General features: G+C 43.3%; 4 protein-coding genes across 4 annotated transcripts; 3 read left to right on the top strand and 1 right to left on the bottom strand.

The window, feature by feature from the left end:
- Positions 1-1,036: 1,036 nt before the first annotated feature.
- Positions 1,037-2,111, top strand: EAF02_005886 (uncharacterized protein; the record flags this gene model as incomplete). Its single annotated transcript, XM_038901934.1, has 3 exons — positions 1,037-1,067; positions 1,120-1,344; positions 1,408-2,111. 3 exons carry the CDS (start codon positions 1,037-1,039, stop codon positions 2,109-2,111), a joined length of 960 nt encoding a protein of 319 aa, XP_038758151.1.
- A 386-nt stretch (positions 2,112-2,497) lies between these two features.
- On the top strand, positions 2,498-4,925 carry EAF02_005885 (uncharacterized protein). The gene is made up of 4 exons (XM_038901933.1): positions 2,498-3,523; positions 3,571-3,920; positions 3,987-4,256; positions 4,312-4,925. The coding sequence occupies exons 1-4, from the start codon at positions 3,352-3,354 to the stop codon at positions 4,714-4,716; spliced, it is 1,197 nt and encodes a 398-aa protein (XP_038758150.1). The 5' UTR covers positions 2,498-3,351; the 3' UTR covers positions 4,717-4,925.
- A 278-nt stretch (positions 4,926-5,203) lies between these two features.
- EAF02_005884 (uncharacterized protein) lies at positions 5,204-9,327 on the top strand (the record flags this gene model as incomplete). Its single annotated transcript, XM_038901932.1, has 2 exons — positions 5,204-5,695; positions 5,747-9,327. Exons 1-2 carry the CDS (start codon positions 5,290-5,292, stop codon positions 9,325-9,327), a joined length of 3,987 nt encoding a protein of 1,328 aa, XP_038758149.1. The 5' UTR covers positions 5,204-5,289.
- Positions 9,328-12,321: 2,994 nt separating this feature from the next.
- On the bottom strand, positions 12,322-15,395 carry EAF02_005883 (uncharacterized protein; the record flags this gene model as incomplete). Its single annotated transcript, XM_038901931.1, has 5 exons — positions 12,322-12,387; positions 12,442-13,383; positions 13,432-14,708; positions 14,772-15,099; positions 15,222-15,395. 5 exons carry the CDS (start codon positions 15,393-15,395, stop codon positions 12,322-12,324), a joined length of 2,787 nt encoding a protein of 928 aa, XP_038758148.1.
- Positions 15,396-16,582: the final 1,187 nt, after the last annotated feature.

Genomic DNA, 16,582 nt, shown 5'->3' with positions numbered 1-16,582 from the left:
TGTACCCGACCCCGCAAGCCGATATCTGGGGAAGTGAGAGGACTTCGCCAACGGCATAGAACCCTACAACGAATACACTATTTGCTTTACTTTGCAGGATGTGTGCGTTGGTGTGTTTTTGATGCTGCTGAAAATGAAGCTCTAGGGACGTGAAGAAGTCCCACTTGAGTACTTCGTGGGTAAAAAAGCATTGGCTACTGCGTAGCAGCTCAACCCCCCAACCTCCTCTTTTCAGGGGCGTTTGAAGCTCAAAACATCCGAATTTGTCTTCTCGCAGAGCAGTGAGGAGAAGATGGCTTGCAGAGCAAGGATTGTGGAGGGCTGCAATGCAAGGTAAAGTTGTATTTGATAGACCTCATGATTTATCAGCCAATTGAACCACTCGGTATGATATGCCCATCCAATTGAAGTGAGAGGGTTACCGGAGGGGAAAACGAATTGAAATAGTATTTATATTTACAACGGGAACAAGTGTGAGTCGACAAAAAGGAGGAGAGAGAGAGAGAGAGAGAGAGAGAGAGAGACTGGAATGAAACATACTAAACCAAACTTTGAGTCTATCATATCATGTGATGAATGATCTACATTCACCGCTTTCATATAGCTTGATTTTGATATCCATACCTTTCTAGATCCTTTCTAGATCCTTTCTAGATAGATCCATAGAAAAGTACTAGGGAGCTGGTCTATCATTTTGCTTTCATGAGTTTAATTAGACTTCAAAGTATCTCGAACAGAAGAGTACAGAGTACTGCCAAAGTGTCATTTTAGTTGGACCTAGATCGTACAGTTGGCAGGGTGCGTTGGATCTCCCTACGATGATCATCATCATGATCGGTGAATTGGTGGCGGATATTCCGTGCCTGGACCAATTGGCCTGGTCAATAGTCAAAAGTCAAATAATTTTGAAGATCGACAGCCAACAAGCAAGTTCACCTCGTTCACTTATTACTTCCCCCGACCTCAGCGCCGTCTTCTTAAATCTTCAACAATCTTGATCAATCCCTTCAGATCATAAATTGTCAATTCTTCCAAGATGGCAGTCACATTAAAGGTCACAAATCGCTGTAAGTTGCTCAATCTGCTGCCATTGAACATTCTTAAAGCTAATCTTCAAAGCTCCCAAAAACCCCATCAAACGTCTTCCTACCTCGATTGATATCGACGAAACGACCACGGTTCAAGATGTTAAAGATAAATTGGCTAAGCAAGCCGGCGGCTGGGACCCCAATAGATTTGGTATTTTCGATCCAGAACAGAAGAAGATCTTGAAAGACAGGAAAGCACTCATTTCTCAACATAAAGAAGTGATCACTGGGAAGGAAATCTTGATCAAGGACCTAGGTATATACCTGCAACTCATCACTCGATTCTAAGCATCAAAACTTACATTATAATCTACTATAGGTCCTCAATTAGGCTGGCGTACCGTCTATATAATCGAATACCTCGGTCCTATCTTAATCCACCTTGGATTTCCCCTCCTCCGCCCTTATATCTACTCTCATCCTACCACCTCCATTGCCCCCCTCTCGAGTTCTCAGCTGCTCTCTATGTCGCTCATAGTTCTTCATTTTCTTAAACGCGAATATGAAACCGTTTACGTTCACCGTTTCTCCCTGTCTACAATGCCAGCTAGAAACATCTTCAAAAACTGCGCTCACTACTGGCTTCTTAGCGGTCTCTACATCGCCTACTTTATATATGCCCCCTCATCCTACACTGCCCTTACATCCCCGAAAATTGACTACCTGAATATGGCTGGAGTGGCTCTATATCTCTTTGGCGAGCTTTCCAATCTCAAAACTCACCTTACTCTCTCCAACCTTCGCTCGCCGGGAGGGACTGAACGTGGAATTCCTCAGGGGTACGGATTTTCCATGGTAACATGCCCTAATTATTTTTTTGAGACTCTCGCGTGGATTGGTATGATCTTGGTGACTAAGAGTTTGAGTACGGTCATTTTCGCTATCGTTGGAACAGCACAAATGCAGCAATGGGCCGTCAAGAAGGAGAAGCAATACCGTATTGATTTCGGCGACAAGTACAAGAAGAAGAGAAATGTCCTATTTCCTACCCCAGGAGCCCTCATCAAGGAACTTACTGGTTAATGGTCTTGAGATTTTGATGGAAGAATCTCTCAGGACGATGGGGAATTTGTTGGTATGGCTGTATTTGCCAGGGATGAAAACCCTGGGGCTCATAAGAATGCCCAGCATCGTCTTCAGTAGGATTTGAAATGGACTGCAGATTAACCTCAAAAGTATACTATAGAGCACACAATACTGTTTTTGCTTGCCAGGCGAATGCCAATAATTTCATGAATCATCCTACCAAGTTCCTTCTTGATTTTCAATCTTATTTATAGGTTACTTGTTCCCTCTAAAAAGGCCGTAGTCACTTGACGCAACTGATTCGCAATATTGCGGATTTCAAGACTCGATGTTCTTAGTATGCCTCAGTTTTTCATCATGAGACAAGTGCTCAGCCCAATATCATAAACGTATCTTGGTGTCAGCTTTATTGCCCGACCATTGCACTGGTCTCCAAAATGCGCTCGAAACAAATGCATCTCTGAAAGTCGGCTAGGATGAATTAAACTCAAAATTCCCCTCTTCGACAAATTCTACATAAACTGATAGCAGTTCTTGATCATTTCCCTACAATTTGCTCTTCAGATACCTCTTAATGGCTCTCCTTCAAGCAGCATACAAGTATCGAATAAGATCCTTGACCAGAGTCAAATGCTGTTCGTTTCAATGGTTTCTCTTCGTGTTTGAGGGGCTTTGACATTTCATGCGACCAATCATACCCCGGATTCGAGATCTGACCACAGCTCGTTTCACACACACTCCAGCTATCAATTAACCTTATTTCTTAACCTTATATCATAATTCAAGCTTTCTAGTGTGTGTTTCTCTATTAGAAATTATTACCAACAATTGCCACCCCTCTTATCTGGAGGTTCTAGGGTTTTGCAAGTGTGCTTCAAAAATTCAACCCTGTTACTGCAATTAGTTGTCACACTCAATTCGTGTCTGTGCTGCTTTCCCTATGCTCAATCTACCACATTTGTGATGTTCCGGCATCAAAAACCTATAGTTCAAGACTTTTAGTCGGGAAGATGTGCTTGAAAGTGCACTCTTCCTTTGCGGGGCGTTTCCAATTCCGCTTTGCCCTCAAAAGGGATCTCCCTCTACTATCTTTTATATCTCTCCTTTCCGTCCCTCTTGTTGTTTCTTTGCTCGGTGATTTTGATAGTTATCCAGTCTTACTTATTCCTTTTTAATATTTGCAGAGCAGAATATAGTTGAGTAATAGTTGATTCTATTACCAATCTCTTCCAGAATAATGTATACACCATCACTCTTCTCGCTGGCGCTCCTCGCCTCAAGCGTCACTGCATCGATCACTGACGCCCCGGGGACAAATAATACGGCCTCTGTAGCTGCTGCTAGCACTTCTGGGATGACGTTATCCCAAGCGATCGTAGCTAATAACGAAACTCTATCTACTCTTTCCAGTAAGTTATATGGTATTCCTCTAACATCACTATATTAACATTTGCAGTGCTCCTCGGACAACAGCCCGCACTCGTAAGCGCACTCTCCTCCAATACTTCATCGGGAATTACAGTCCTGGCACCAAATAACGCGGCGTTCACGAAATTCCTTGCGACGCCTGCAAATAAGGCCGCAGCCGGCCAAAGCGATGTTGTTGCTGCTGTTCTTCAATATCACGTTCTGAATGGTACATTTCCGGCCAGCATGTTCTCAAAGGACGCAAAGTTCATTCCAACGCTTCTGAAAAACGAGAGCTACACCCAAGTCACAGGTGGACAAGTAGTACAGGTTGCTCTGGTTGGTTCAAATGCTGTCGTTACCACTGGATTAAAAGAGAAAAGTACTACAACACAGACTGTAAGCAACTACCCGATTCTTTTCGTTCTTTCAACTTGTTGCAAAAACAGTTCTAACATACATTAGGATATTATGTTCAATGGAGGTGTGATGCACATTGTCGATACAGTCCTTACTATCCCTATTTCGGCATCCATGTCAGCCATCGACTCAAACCTGTTGTCTCTTGCGGGTGCCCTTAAAACTACTTCCCTCATAGCACCAGTCGAATCCCTCAAGGATGTTACTATCTTCGCTCCTTCTAATGAAGCTTTTGAGAGGATTGGGAACACAGCTGCTGCTCTACCTACAACGCAACTCAGTCAAATCCTCGAATACCACGTTCTCAACGGCACTGTAAGTTTCTCTCTAACTCTCGCAATTCCTTACTTCTTAACTAACCCGTTCATAGGTCGGCTACTCCACTCTCCTCTCCACCGGGCTAGCCAATGAATCTTTCCCATCGCTGATGGGTGAATCCCTCACCGTCACCTCAGAAGACTCCAAAATTTTCGCCAACAGCGCCGAAGTCATCGGCGCTGACATCATTGTTTCTAACGGAGTCATGCACATTATTGACAATGTTCTCAACCCCTCTAACACAACTGCCGTTACAAACCCTACTGCTACTGAGCAGCCTGTTGCCTTTTCGGGCGCAACTAGTGCAGCAATCGCGCCATTCACCAGTGGTCTTACGGCGACAACTACAGCCCCCAGTGCCGCTACGGGTACATCAGGAAGCGAGAAGAGAATTGGAGGAGATAGTTTGGGAGGTGCGGTGGCCGCGGTTGTGGGTGCTGCTATCATGCTTTTGTAGTTGGAGTAGTGTGGTGAAATGTGTAAGTGCGGAGGGTAGAATGTGATTATTTTCTTTTACAATTTTATACGAGACAGGATTTTATGAAATGATACCATAGTCTTCGATTTACAAGAAGTTTTATCAATTCCCGTTTCCATAATGCAAACAAACCACATGTGTTATTGTAAACCTTTGCATTCGGGGAGGGGCTTGATTAAGGGGGTGAGCGGGGATGCACATATGATGTGATCCCTTGAAATATTTTAATATAGACTGAATAAGAAATGTTTGCCTACAATTTGTTATCAGCCCAAAGGAGACATTTTAGTATTAAAGTGAATAATGGATGTTATTGACTTGGCATATTATGAATTCTTTCACTAAAGTGTCGTACCAACAACACCTACCTCGAGCCTACCAGCACGGACGACTTCATGATTACGTACCACAAACTGTTTTCAACGCGAACGCGGACAACGACAATTATTTGTCAATAATTCAATTATTACTTAGCAACGATAAATCCCACAGCTTCTCTGGACGCATACTATCCAACTACAGTTTCAATACTTCTCAGATGATTCGCACATCATGGCCGAATTCGAAATTGGCCAAACGGTGGAGCTTGGAAATGGTGCTATAGCAACTATTCTATGGATGGGAACGGATCCAATATTTGCTTCAGGGGACTGGGTCGGAGTTGAATTAGAAGATGGAGGAGGCAAAAATGATGGCAGTGTCTTGGGAAGGCGATATTTTCAGTGCGAGATGGGCAAAGGAATGTTTGTTCGCCCTTCTACTATTGCTATTATCGATCGACCTGCACCTCCCCCAAAAGCACCTGCGCCTGCAAAGAAACCTGGTCGACCAAGCAGCGTTGCTGCCCCGGCGGCACGAAGAACAAACTCTGTACCAGATAATGGCGTAAAGAGGAAAAGCATGAATGCTCCAAGCCCAAGTCCCATGGGAAGACATCCCTCTGGCCCTTCAGGCCTTCGTGTACGTATACGTTCATATGATGCCATATATATTCTAATCCTACATCTAGTCTCCCACAAATCCCCTACAAAGCAACTATACTCCGCAGGTACTTCAGTTGCCTCGACCTCCCGAACCGGAACACCTGCGAATTCTCGTGCGCCCTCTGCCGGCGTTACAAGACCTCGGCCATCATCTGTAAGTCGAACATCAATGGGCCCGCCACCTCCACCTGGAGGACGAGGAAAACCATTAGCTGGAGGTAGTGGTGTAGCAAATAGGGTTGGAGGACCTGCGACAAGGACAACTGCTTCTCGTCCCACCTCTTTGGCCCCTAGACGCACACTTCGACCTGCTCCGGACCGCGCACCATCAGGGTCTAGTCAAGTCAGTGATGGTACTCATGATACGGTTGATGAAGATAGATTGCTATCACCCTCACTGAGGAGTGATACGGATCAGTTGTCTCCGCAAGCTTCAAGCCCCGTATTTACTAGGACTGGGCGAGAAGCTTCGCCAGCAGGATCACCAGCCGGACAGCGTGTTGCAACGAGCACAGCGGCCAGCAGGGAGATTGAGGACCTGAAAACAAAGCTAAGGGTAATGGAGAAGAAACGAATGGAGGATAGGGAGAAGCTGAAAGGTTTGGAAAATGTTCAAGCTGAAAAGGAGAAATTCGAGGGGATTATTCAGAAGTTACAAACGAAATATCAACCTCAGCAACAAGAAATAACGGACTTAAGAAAACAATTGAAAGAATTTGCTGCTAGATTTGAGGAAGTGGAAGGTATGCAAGCCGAACATGAGTCGATACTTGAAATGGCAACCCTGGATAGGGAAATGGCAGAAGAAACAGCCGAAGTGCTCAGAACTGAATTGGATGCCTTGAAACAAAAGACTGAAGAGCTGGAGTTGGAGGTCGAGGTATTGCGAGAAGAGAATACAGAATTGGGAGGAGAAATGAGTGCAGAGGAGAAGACTAGTCAAAGTTATCTGCAACTGGAGAGAAAGAATGAACGATTAACGGAAGCCCTTCTGAGGCTCAGAGATCTGACACAACAAGCTGAGGCTGAGCTTAAAGACGAAATCAAGAGTCTACAAGAAGATGTTCGAGAGCTCGGTAGTGTCAAGGAACATTATGATGTGGTGAAGGGAAAACTTGCCCAGTCAGAAGCCATCATTGAAGATCTCCGCCAACAACTCGATAATGCTTTAGGTGCCGAAGACATGATTGAGGAACTTACCGATCGAAACATGAGTATGAGTGAGCAAATCGAGGAACTGAAAGTCACAATTGAGGACCTCGAAAGCTTGAAGGAACTTAACGACGAACTCGAGATTAATCACGTCGAAACCGAGAAGGAGATGCAGGAAGAAATCGACTTCAAGGAAAGCATTATTAATGAGCAAGCAAGACGAGCAGCCCAACAAGATGAGACCTTGGATGATATGGAATATACTTTATCGAGATTCCGTGAGCTAGTTACTAGTCTACAAAGCGACTTGGAAGATATAAGAGCATCACATGCCGTCACAGAAACAGAATCGGAACAATTGAACAGCCGAACACGTGCAATGCAAGACTTAAATATGAAGCTCCAAGTTTCTGCTGCCAAAACACAAGTCAAGACAATCGACTTGGAACTACGTCGCTTAGATGCTCAGGAGGCATCGGAACATTTGTCCATCGTTCAGCTATTCTTACCAGATCAGTTCAATTCAGAAAGAGATTCAGTTTTGGCATTGCTAAGATTCCGACGTGTGGCTTTCAAAGCAAATCTTTTGCATGGATTTGTTAAGGAGAGGGTAAACGGACAGCCACCTACTGGCCATGAGGACGACATCTTTGCTGGCTGTGATGTTCTTGACAAACTCGTATGGGTTGGTGCCATGTGCAACCGTTTTGTCAATGCCATCAGTCATTGCTCGATAGAGGAATTTGGCAAATATGAGGGCGCATTATATGAACTTGAACCTGTTGAGAGAGCACTCAATGGATGGATAGATGGCTTGAGAAGAGATGAATTGAAGGAAAAGCAATGTGCCAGCGAATTGCAACGTACTATTGCTCTCATGTCTCATCTTGCAGAGGTTCATCTTGGAGATAGCCTTGCTAATTATGCTGACGAGGTTCATATGCGTACTCTTGTCATGCAGAGCCAGCTGGAAAATGCAGCAGCAGCAATTTCATCTACGAGAACAATGGTCCAAACCATCATACCCAGTCAAGAGGAGGATGATGAGCTCTTTGAACATTTCTCCAAGAAGACGGAGGCAGTCATTACCCAGACGCGCAGTGCAAAGGTCATTGTTGGAAAAGCAGTCAGAGAGATTGAAGACATGAAAGCTCGATCATTATCACTTATGCCTGACACTATTGAATCGTTTGAGCAGTGCGAATTGGCAACTCAACAACTTACAGAATACACACGCCATGTAGGAAACGACCTGTTCACGGTATTACACGAAGAAGGTAGAGCCGAGCCATACACATATGTAGAAGTTCAAAGTACTATCTACCAGACCACTTCAAACATACTTTCAACTGACGAATCCGACTTATTCTCTACCTACTCAAACAAGCTCAAATTTCTCAACAATCAACTAATCGATCTCTCAACTCTGACATCCGATCTCGACAAAACCCTAGAATTTGAGCTTGCGACAGCCCCTTGGGTTCTCAGATCTCAAGAATTGAAATCTTCCAAGACCGTAACCGTTGATACCCAAGAAGAACTCCGCCGTCTCAAAGAAGACAACCATGAGCGTCTCCGTCTTATCGCTTTACGTGATCAAACTCTCGAAGAATCATCCGTTAAGATAGAACTTCTAGAAAGTCGCATGAGAGATGCTACCAAGAAGAACGAACGTATTAATGAACTCGAGCGCAAAATCGAAGTTGCCAAGTATCGTGAAGCAGAACTTGCTGAAGCAATCGAACTTCAAAACAAAGAATTATCAACTATGGAAGCTGATCGCGAGAAGTGGAAGAAGATTGCGGATGAAAGTAAAGCTTTGGGTGAAGTTGTATCTGGTTCTAAAGCAGGCCAGGAACGCGCTGTTGCTACTGCCAGGGAAATGGATGCCCTCAAGACCGAAATTGCTAGTTTGCAAGCTGCAGTTCGTTACCTCCGGGAAGATAATCGTCGGGTTAAACTTTCGGAACGCGAAAATATGTCTTGGTTGGATGAACCGTTGATTAAATCTAAATCAGTCGAGGAACAGAGGAAAGCATTGGTCATAGCAGAAGGTCAAGATGTGCTAAGCGAGCTCTTGACGCTGGCTACGGGGGAAAATTCGAGAATTTATGATTTGGGTGCCATAAAAGCAGATAGGGGCAAGTGGAGACCGGCAAAGAGTACACCGGGATACTGGGTTGCGAGACAGAGAGAGGAATATGAGGATTGGAGGGCTTGGAAGGAGGAAGTTGTCAAGAAAGGGAGAGTTTTGGGAGAGAGGGAGGGAAATTTAGGAAGAGGAGTTGGAACCGGAAGAAAGGGGTTGAAGAGGGATGGGGAGAGAAATGTGGCCGCGAAAGTAGATCTGAGGTGGAAGGATTTGGAAGGGAAGGGGGCGGGAAGAGGGAAAGAAGTAGAGATTGTAGGGGCTGGAGAGTGGGAAGGTGTTAAGAGGGAATGGGGGTTTGTCTGAGTGAATGTTTAGAATTATGAGAGGAGAAATGGAGAAAGAAAGAAGAGGATGATTATACCCTATGCTTTGTTATCTATCCAGCTAGAATATTTGGTACATTTGATCAATTGTTGATTATAGTATTATGGTAGCTACTTGATGAAGAATTGAATTAATTTTACCATAGCTTCTTCTACTTTGCCCCGATGAAGTCTTTGGGTTTATTGTGACTAGAGCTGAAGTTCTTCCAAGTGAGTTCATAGAGGATATCACATATCACTTCCGGCGTCGTTTGGAAATCTGAAGAGTTCTACGCTTTGGATATGACGAATCGAATTAATGGAAAATTTGAAATGTTTCACATGTTAGGAATTGTCCTTGATCTTAATCTTAATCTCAATCGCAAAGCACTCCTCTCTTCTTTTATATTTATCTACGTGCAAACCTACATGCAAATCTATAACAGTGATAGAGCATTCTCCATCGATTCGGTACATCTATCTTTACCTACCTACCCACCTACCTACATAGTTAACGCTACGCCGATTATGCTATACATTTATACACATCCACCATCCACCATCTCGTCGCATAAAATAAAATAAACAAATCAGTAGAAAAAAATATTACGAAGATGTACTCTTCACATCGTGTATGATAGATAGATAAAACTCTGTTTCATATAACGCGCGGAGCTTGTGATATCTATTGTTCCCGAGGTCCCTAGAAGATTAATGGTATTATACCATCAGTACTTCGATTCCAGTTTATAAATTGGTGATGTGGGTTCGGCGGTGGAGATTTTCTTTCTTTCTTTCTTTTGTTTTTTTCAAAAAAATCTTGTTTAAATGAATATATGAATATGTGAGTAGAAATATTGATATGAGTACCGGTGTGAGTGAAGGGAAAGGTATGATTAAAGGGGAAGAGAAGGGGAGGAGCTCGAGGAGGGGGGAGAATAATAGAAAAAGAGAGAGATAGGTTTGGAGAAGAGAAGAGGAAGTTGGAATCGGAAATTGGGAGTGTTGATAACTGTAATATTGTATAGAAAATTTAAATCTTGAAGAGTCATCTTGTGCTCAAATTTGAAATTTTAATATTTCAAATATATACTCATAGTTATTCTATGCTGTATACACATCAAAATCATAATTACAATAAACTAAATGAATTAATCTTTTGTTTATGTATCTATATACTTGTGTACAGATATCTGCCTATATATAGCTTTAAGTCTAGCAGTGTATTTCTAGATCTATATCTTCATATATCTATATCTCCTAAGATCTATATAAATAATCATTTATTACTTATTACTTATTACTTAGTATTTACTACTTAGTATTTACTACTTAGTATTTACTACTTAGTATTTACTACTTACTACTTACTACTTACTACTTACTACTTAACTACTTACTACTTACTACTTACTACTTACTACTTACTACTTACTACTTACTACTTACTACTCCCCTGCTCCAGCTCTCTTATCAAACTATACCTCGCTGTACTATACCATACCATACATAATACACCATAGATTTAGGAATAGAACATAGAACAAACCCTTCTCTCCTTTTCTCCCGTCTCCCGTCTCCCCTCTTCTTCTTCCTTCCCTCCCCCCCTTTTCACACTCCCTCCCCATGTCCATATCCTTCTTTCGTAGTCCTTTGCTCCTTTTCTCCCCCCTCCTTTCTCCCCCTTCTCCCTTTATTCAAAATCTCAAAATCTCAAAATCTCAAATCTCAAAAGTCTAATCTCAACCCTACAACCACGCAAACAACACCTCACTGCTCATTCTTTACCCTTCATATCTCACTCTTCACAAAATATCACAAATTTATAAATACTTATCTAGCCAATCAAGTAAGTAAGCACTCAGTTAGACAAGTAAGTAAGTAAGCAAATACCTACCTACTTAGCCAGTCAAGTGAACAAACAAGTAACTCCAACCGCTAAACCCATCAAACAAAATCCCAATACTATACTGCACTCCCATTCATTCTAGCTTTCCACTCCCAGTCTTCCATCTCCCTCTCCCTCTCCCTCTCCCTCTCCCTCTCCCTCTCCCTCTTCTCCCTCTCCCTCTCCCTCTCCCTCTCCCTCTCCCTCTCCCTCTCCCTCTCCCCTCTCCCTCTCCCTCTCCCTCTCCCTCTCCCTCTCCCTCTCCCTCATCCTCATCCCCATCCCATCCCTTCCCATCCCCAACACCACACAGAAATATCACCCCCTCCACCCCCCATTGCCCCATCCCCCTATCCCCCCCCAACATATACCCATCCATCAACCCATCCATCCACCAATCCATCCACCAACTTATATATATCCATTCATCACCTTCAAGCCAGTCAAGCCCAGCTCAAACCCAGTTCAAAACCCAGCCAAAATTTCACATAATCAAAAACTCAGTCATTCACCACCCAAACAATCCAGTCTAATGCAGTCGACAAGTCCTCCACTTCACTTCACTTCAATCCCTCAAGCACACTCAAATCCAAACCCAAAGTTAAATCAAAGCAAAATCCATAAATAGAAACACACACACACACACAAATGGGGATATCATTGATCATTTATTCTTAATTTTTATTTCTTCCCCTCCTTTCCTCCTTTCCCCCTCTCACCTCCTTCCTCTCCCAATTTCCCCATCCATACCCGTCCTTAATTTCTCTTCCTCCTAACATCTCGCTAAAACGACAAAAAAAAGAAAGAAACAAGCAAGCAAACAAGCACCCAAAGTATTTCTCCGGTACTTTTACGACCCACGCCAAATCCTATACCATTCGCTACCAATGCAGCAGTACCTGTATAATCTGATTTATTCCCGATCCACTCCCCTCCATCTAGCAAGAAATCCAGCAAGCTCCCAAACGAGAGAGAGCATTGTTCTTTCTTTCCCCAATATTGGCATTTATGCCCCTCCTCCAAAAATACTTCAAAGGCATCGGTATCAACTGAGAAGAACTGTACAAGTCGTATTTAATAATTTAGGTTATCTCCCAATAACGATATTTAATCACCCAAAGCTTTCCTCAAATCCGTCCATTTACGAGTTAGAGCTTCGTGGGCCGCATTCATCTATTTCATTATTAGTACTTCATTCATCAATCATCACCAGGTGCAATAACATACCTCAGCATATTTCATTTTTGTTTCCACCAAGTTTTGTTCCATTTCATTCATTTCATCCTCCAATTTTTGATTTTCTTCATGAACTTCTTGATTCCTCTTCATCAATCTATCCATCTCACTCTGTAATTTCGCTTCAATCTCATCCGGTAGCTTATCAATTACATTTTTCAGTTCTTTAACTTGTTCTTTAAGAGTTTCGGCTTCTTCATGAATCTCTTGATTTTCGACTTTAGTCCGAACCAATTCGGTCGCCAGAGCTGCGTGTTCCGTATCGTGAGATTCGACTCTTTCTTCTAAACGCCGAACTTTGTGTGTAAGAGAGATATTTGTTGATTTTAGGTGTTCCAATTCTGCTTCCCGATCCTTTTCTATCTTGGTCTTTTCCTCCCACTCTAATGCGTAAGTTTCCAGCATTTTAGGAGTGATTTTGACGGCACAAGCATCTTGAATCATATGATCTGCTCGGTAAACTTCCTTATCAATACTTGCTCCTGAATTTCCAAAGAAACCAGATTCCAGAATTGATCCTGCTGAAGGAGAAGCATCAATGTAAACATCGAAAAGTCGATCTTTCAGGAATGTAGTTAATGCAGCCATGTCATTGAGGGTGAGTAGATGAGCTGCATTCTTTTGCATGAGTACAATTCCAAATTTGAGAATAGCCTCGAGACCCTCGCTTAAAATGAGATCGTAAATTCGAAGCACAAGTTGTAATGGAAATCGATAGGCGAAAAGAGTTAGAAACCATTGTGTGGCATATAGGTGGGGTGTGACTTGACGTCGATGGAGATGGCAATATAATGCTGGTTCAAAGTCTTCCAATAATCTCTCAAACTGATAAAGATGTTTATGTAGACCTGGCATATCCTGAATAAAGAGATCTCGCAGGTGATACTGATTCATAAGTCGTACTAATAGACAGAACGCTTCTTCTTCGGGCATCTATTGAATGTTAGGGAATATTCAGAAATGAGGGGTTTCGTATCTTACGTTAAAAAGCAAAGGCATAACTAAGAAATTCATGCCTTGTGCATAGCCAACACCTTCATCATAAAGAGCATATGCCTTGCACAAACCAAATAATCCATCTTGTAGTCCAGCACTTGCAGCGAATTTCGAATAACTTGTTCGAGCACCCAAGTCCCGCTTTATGGCTCTCTCGAGTTTGGTCAATGCCGCCGCATCCTCCTTGGCTTTCCTTTTCTTTTCAGCCAAAGACACGGCTACATCCTTCTCACTAGGGGGAGAGGGAGATCTCATTCCATTGGTGATTGTCGTAGCGGGAGTAGACTTCTCGGAATGTATTGATGATGCTGATGAAACCACAGTCTCTTTTATTGATCCATTGCTTTGTGCCCCACTAGATGTACTCATCCTGTCCTTGTCCTTGTCTGTACCTCGATTGACCAAATTTCGATAGACAACCTCGAGCTCTTCATTCTTACTCTCCGCCAATACTTGCCACACCACACCTCTGATAGCATGTGGTATACCAGTTGCAATAGCGTGATTTAGTTCTTCTGCACTTGTTCTTGCTACTGCAGCTGGCCCTTCCCAGACAACATTTTGCCATAAATCCCAATCGACCGGTGCTTCTGGATCACCCATTGCAGAAGGGCCTGCAGAAACTCCAGATGCCGTACCGGGGGCTAGTGCGGGGTTGACACTGACTGGATTAGGACTCGTAGGCGGACCGGGAGATACGGGAGAAGGGTCTTTGTCGTCGTGTGAGGCGGTAAATCCTAAACCAAGACTTGTACCTTGCCTGATGAGACCCCCAAATGCTGTATTGCCTGCCTCGTCCTTTTCTTCAGGAAGCTCTGTTATGCCGGCCTCTTCTCGCATTCTCACAAGCTTAAATCTGTCCCTTAAACTATTCCTCGCAGGTCGTCTAACTCCATTCGCGGCGTCTGTGTCATTACCCTCCTCCAATTTGTTTAACATCATTTCGGGATTACTGCTAATGGTTGCTATCGAAGAAGCGGTATGTCTACGCTCAGTTGCTTGAGATGGAGGCAATGGCGGTGACTTGACGTTCTCTTTGGGAGCCGAGGTATTTCTCGACAGCCACGAGAATGGACTGGTTAATTTTCTGGTGACAGGTGTTGGCGCAGGAAGGTTGGCAGGTGCGGGAGGGGGCGGAGGAGGAGGGGGCGGTGAGAATGGTACATCTGGAAGAGCTCCAGAGAGGCCCTGCATTGGAGTTACGGTATTGGGCTTTGGAGGTAATTCGGGTGGTTGATCAGGTCTTGATTCATCTGGTGCTACTAAAATCTTGTGTATCAGTATTGCTCTTCCACATTGTTTAAATATTCGGCGGGCCTAACTACCTTTCGAAAGGGGAGGAGGCGGTGGAGGCGATCCAAAATCATCACCGTCTTCGAGATTCACATTATGGAGGGATGTAGCGGACATGCGATGAGATGTTAGAAGGGGAGATTTAGGTGGTGGATTATCGGATTCTATTTGTTCGTCATTCGTTTCGCCATGCGTTTCTGAAAGTGGTACTGTTGGGACTGATGGGATATCGGTACTGCTATCTTGTGTATTGCTCTTAATAGATGATGATCTTCGTTTCGTTAAAGATCTGGTCCTTTCAACTGGGGAGGTAAGAGTATCGGCAATGTCTTCAACATCATTGGCATCCTCGAAGGTGTCCTACCAGAAAGATTCGAGTTAGTAAATTGGTTGGTTCCAGTCTAGAGCAGGTAGAGCTGTTGTGCAACTCTGGAGGACAAGCCAAATAGGGGATTGAAAGTAAATAAAGAAGATAAACGAACACTCTCATGATCGGAACTCTGATCAACACTCTCCTCTTTTTCCTCTTTTTCCTCTTTCTCCTCGATCTCCTCTTTCTCTACCTTCTCTACTTTCTCTTCTCTTTCTTCTCTCTCTTCCATTATGGAATCTTCTTCGGAATCGGAAATATGTTTTTGATGTTCGTGATCCGCCATCTTTTCATGAATATAAGAGAAGAATGTGTATCGAGGAAGGAGGATTCTCGTAATGTGAGGTGGGTAGCAATGACTGGTCTGGTTGAGGTGGTTTTAATAGGAAGGTACTTTATTCCATGCCATCCAAGATGTCAAGAAGGTATATTAAGTAGTAGGTAGGTAGGTGAAGTTAGAGGTAGTGAGTGTGTGGAAAGCAAATGCGGCCGCTTTGTATTTTTTGGGAGATGAACTCAATATGTGTAAGAGCAATCAATCACTCAATGCATACAGAGTAGGAACTTAGGAAGAGGCTCGTGTACAATATCGAAGAGGGACCGGTGGATTTGTTGTACCCAGTATGAATTGTGGAGTTCTTTTTTTTTATGTAATTTCAAGGGGTCCAAAAGAAACAGAGGTAAAAAGTAATTTTGACTTGAATCACATAAGTCATGTCTATCTTAATGATTCATATAATTTTCCATCTCCAAAGTTAAGGAGTGTTGGGTGGTTGTGTGAGAATCCTATGTTCCTTTCGTTTGATATGTTCATGTAAAGTAGCAACGTCCCGGGGATACAAGATTCGATCGCGCCTCGGAGAATTATGTTCCTTTGTCGCTAAGTGGGAGGGAAGGGGGGAAAGAGAGTTTAAAGGAAGTCGAATGCAAATGGGGGAGAGGGGGGGAAGGACGTTTTCGATATTCTCGATATTCTCGATACTCTCGATACTCTCTTTGGGATATAGGAATGTAGGATTGTGATAAGAGTTATGTGAATATCTACCTAGGTACCTAGTAGGTAGATTGGTGGAGTCATGAATTTGATATCAAAGCTACGTAGATACCTTCCCAGTACTTACTACCTACCTAGTATCTCCCGACTTGCACCTTGGTATCCATGATATGATACGCATTTCAGAAGATGGCAGGATTTGAAGACACATCAGTTACATATCTTCTTTCTCATGCCTCACTCTCCGAACTCAAAAGTCACTCGGAACTGACTTCCTACATACACATACATACTCGTACAGACGGAGTAGACTACCGGTATGAATATTCCAACAGGGGGAGGGGATAAGAATGGAGGCGACTATACCCAATTGATCCATCAGTCAACATTTCTCCCAAGATCTGGTGGATATAACCATGTAACTTTAGCCACATAACGACATCTTCAGGGGTGAATCTAGCTTATTTGGTCTCTAGTTT

This window comes from Botrytis sinoallii (assembly GCF_014898435.1).
Source record: "Botrytis sinoallii strain Bc 23 chromosome Unknown BSIN_009, whole genome shotgun sequence".
Taxonomy (NCBI): Eukaryota; Fungi; Ascomycota; class Leotiomycetes; order Helotiales; family Sclerotiniaceae; genus Botrytis; species Botrytis sinoallii.
Note: the sequence above shows the minus strand (reverse complement) of the source record. Positions and strands in the feature narration are given on the sequence as shown.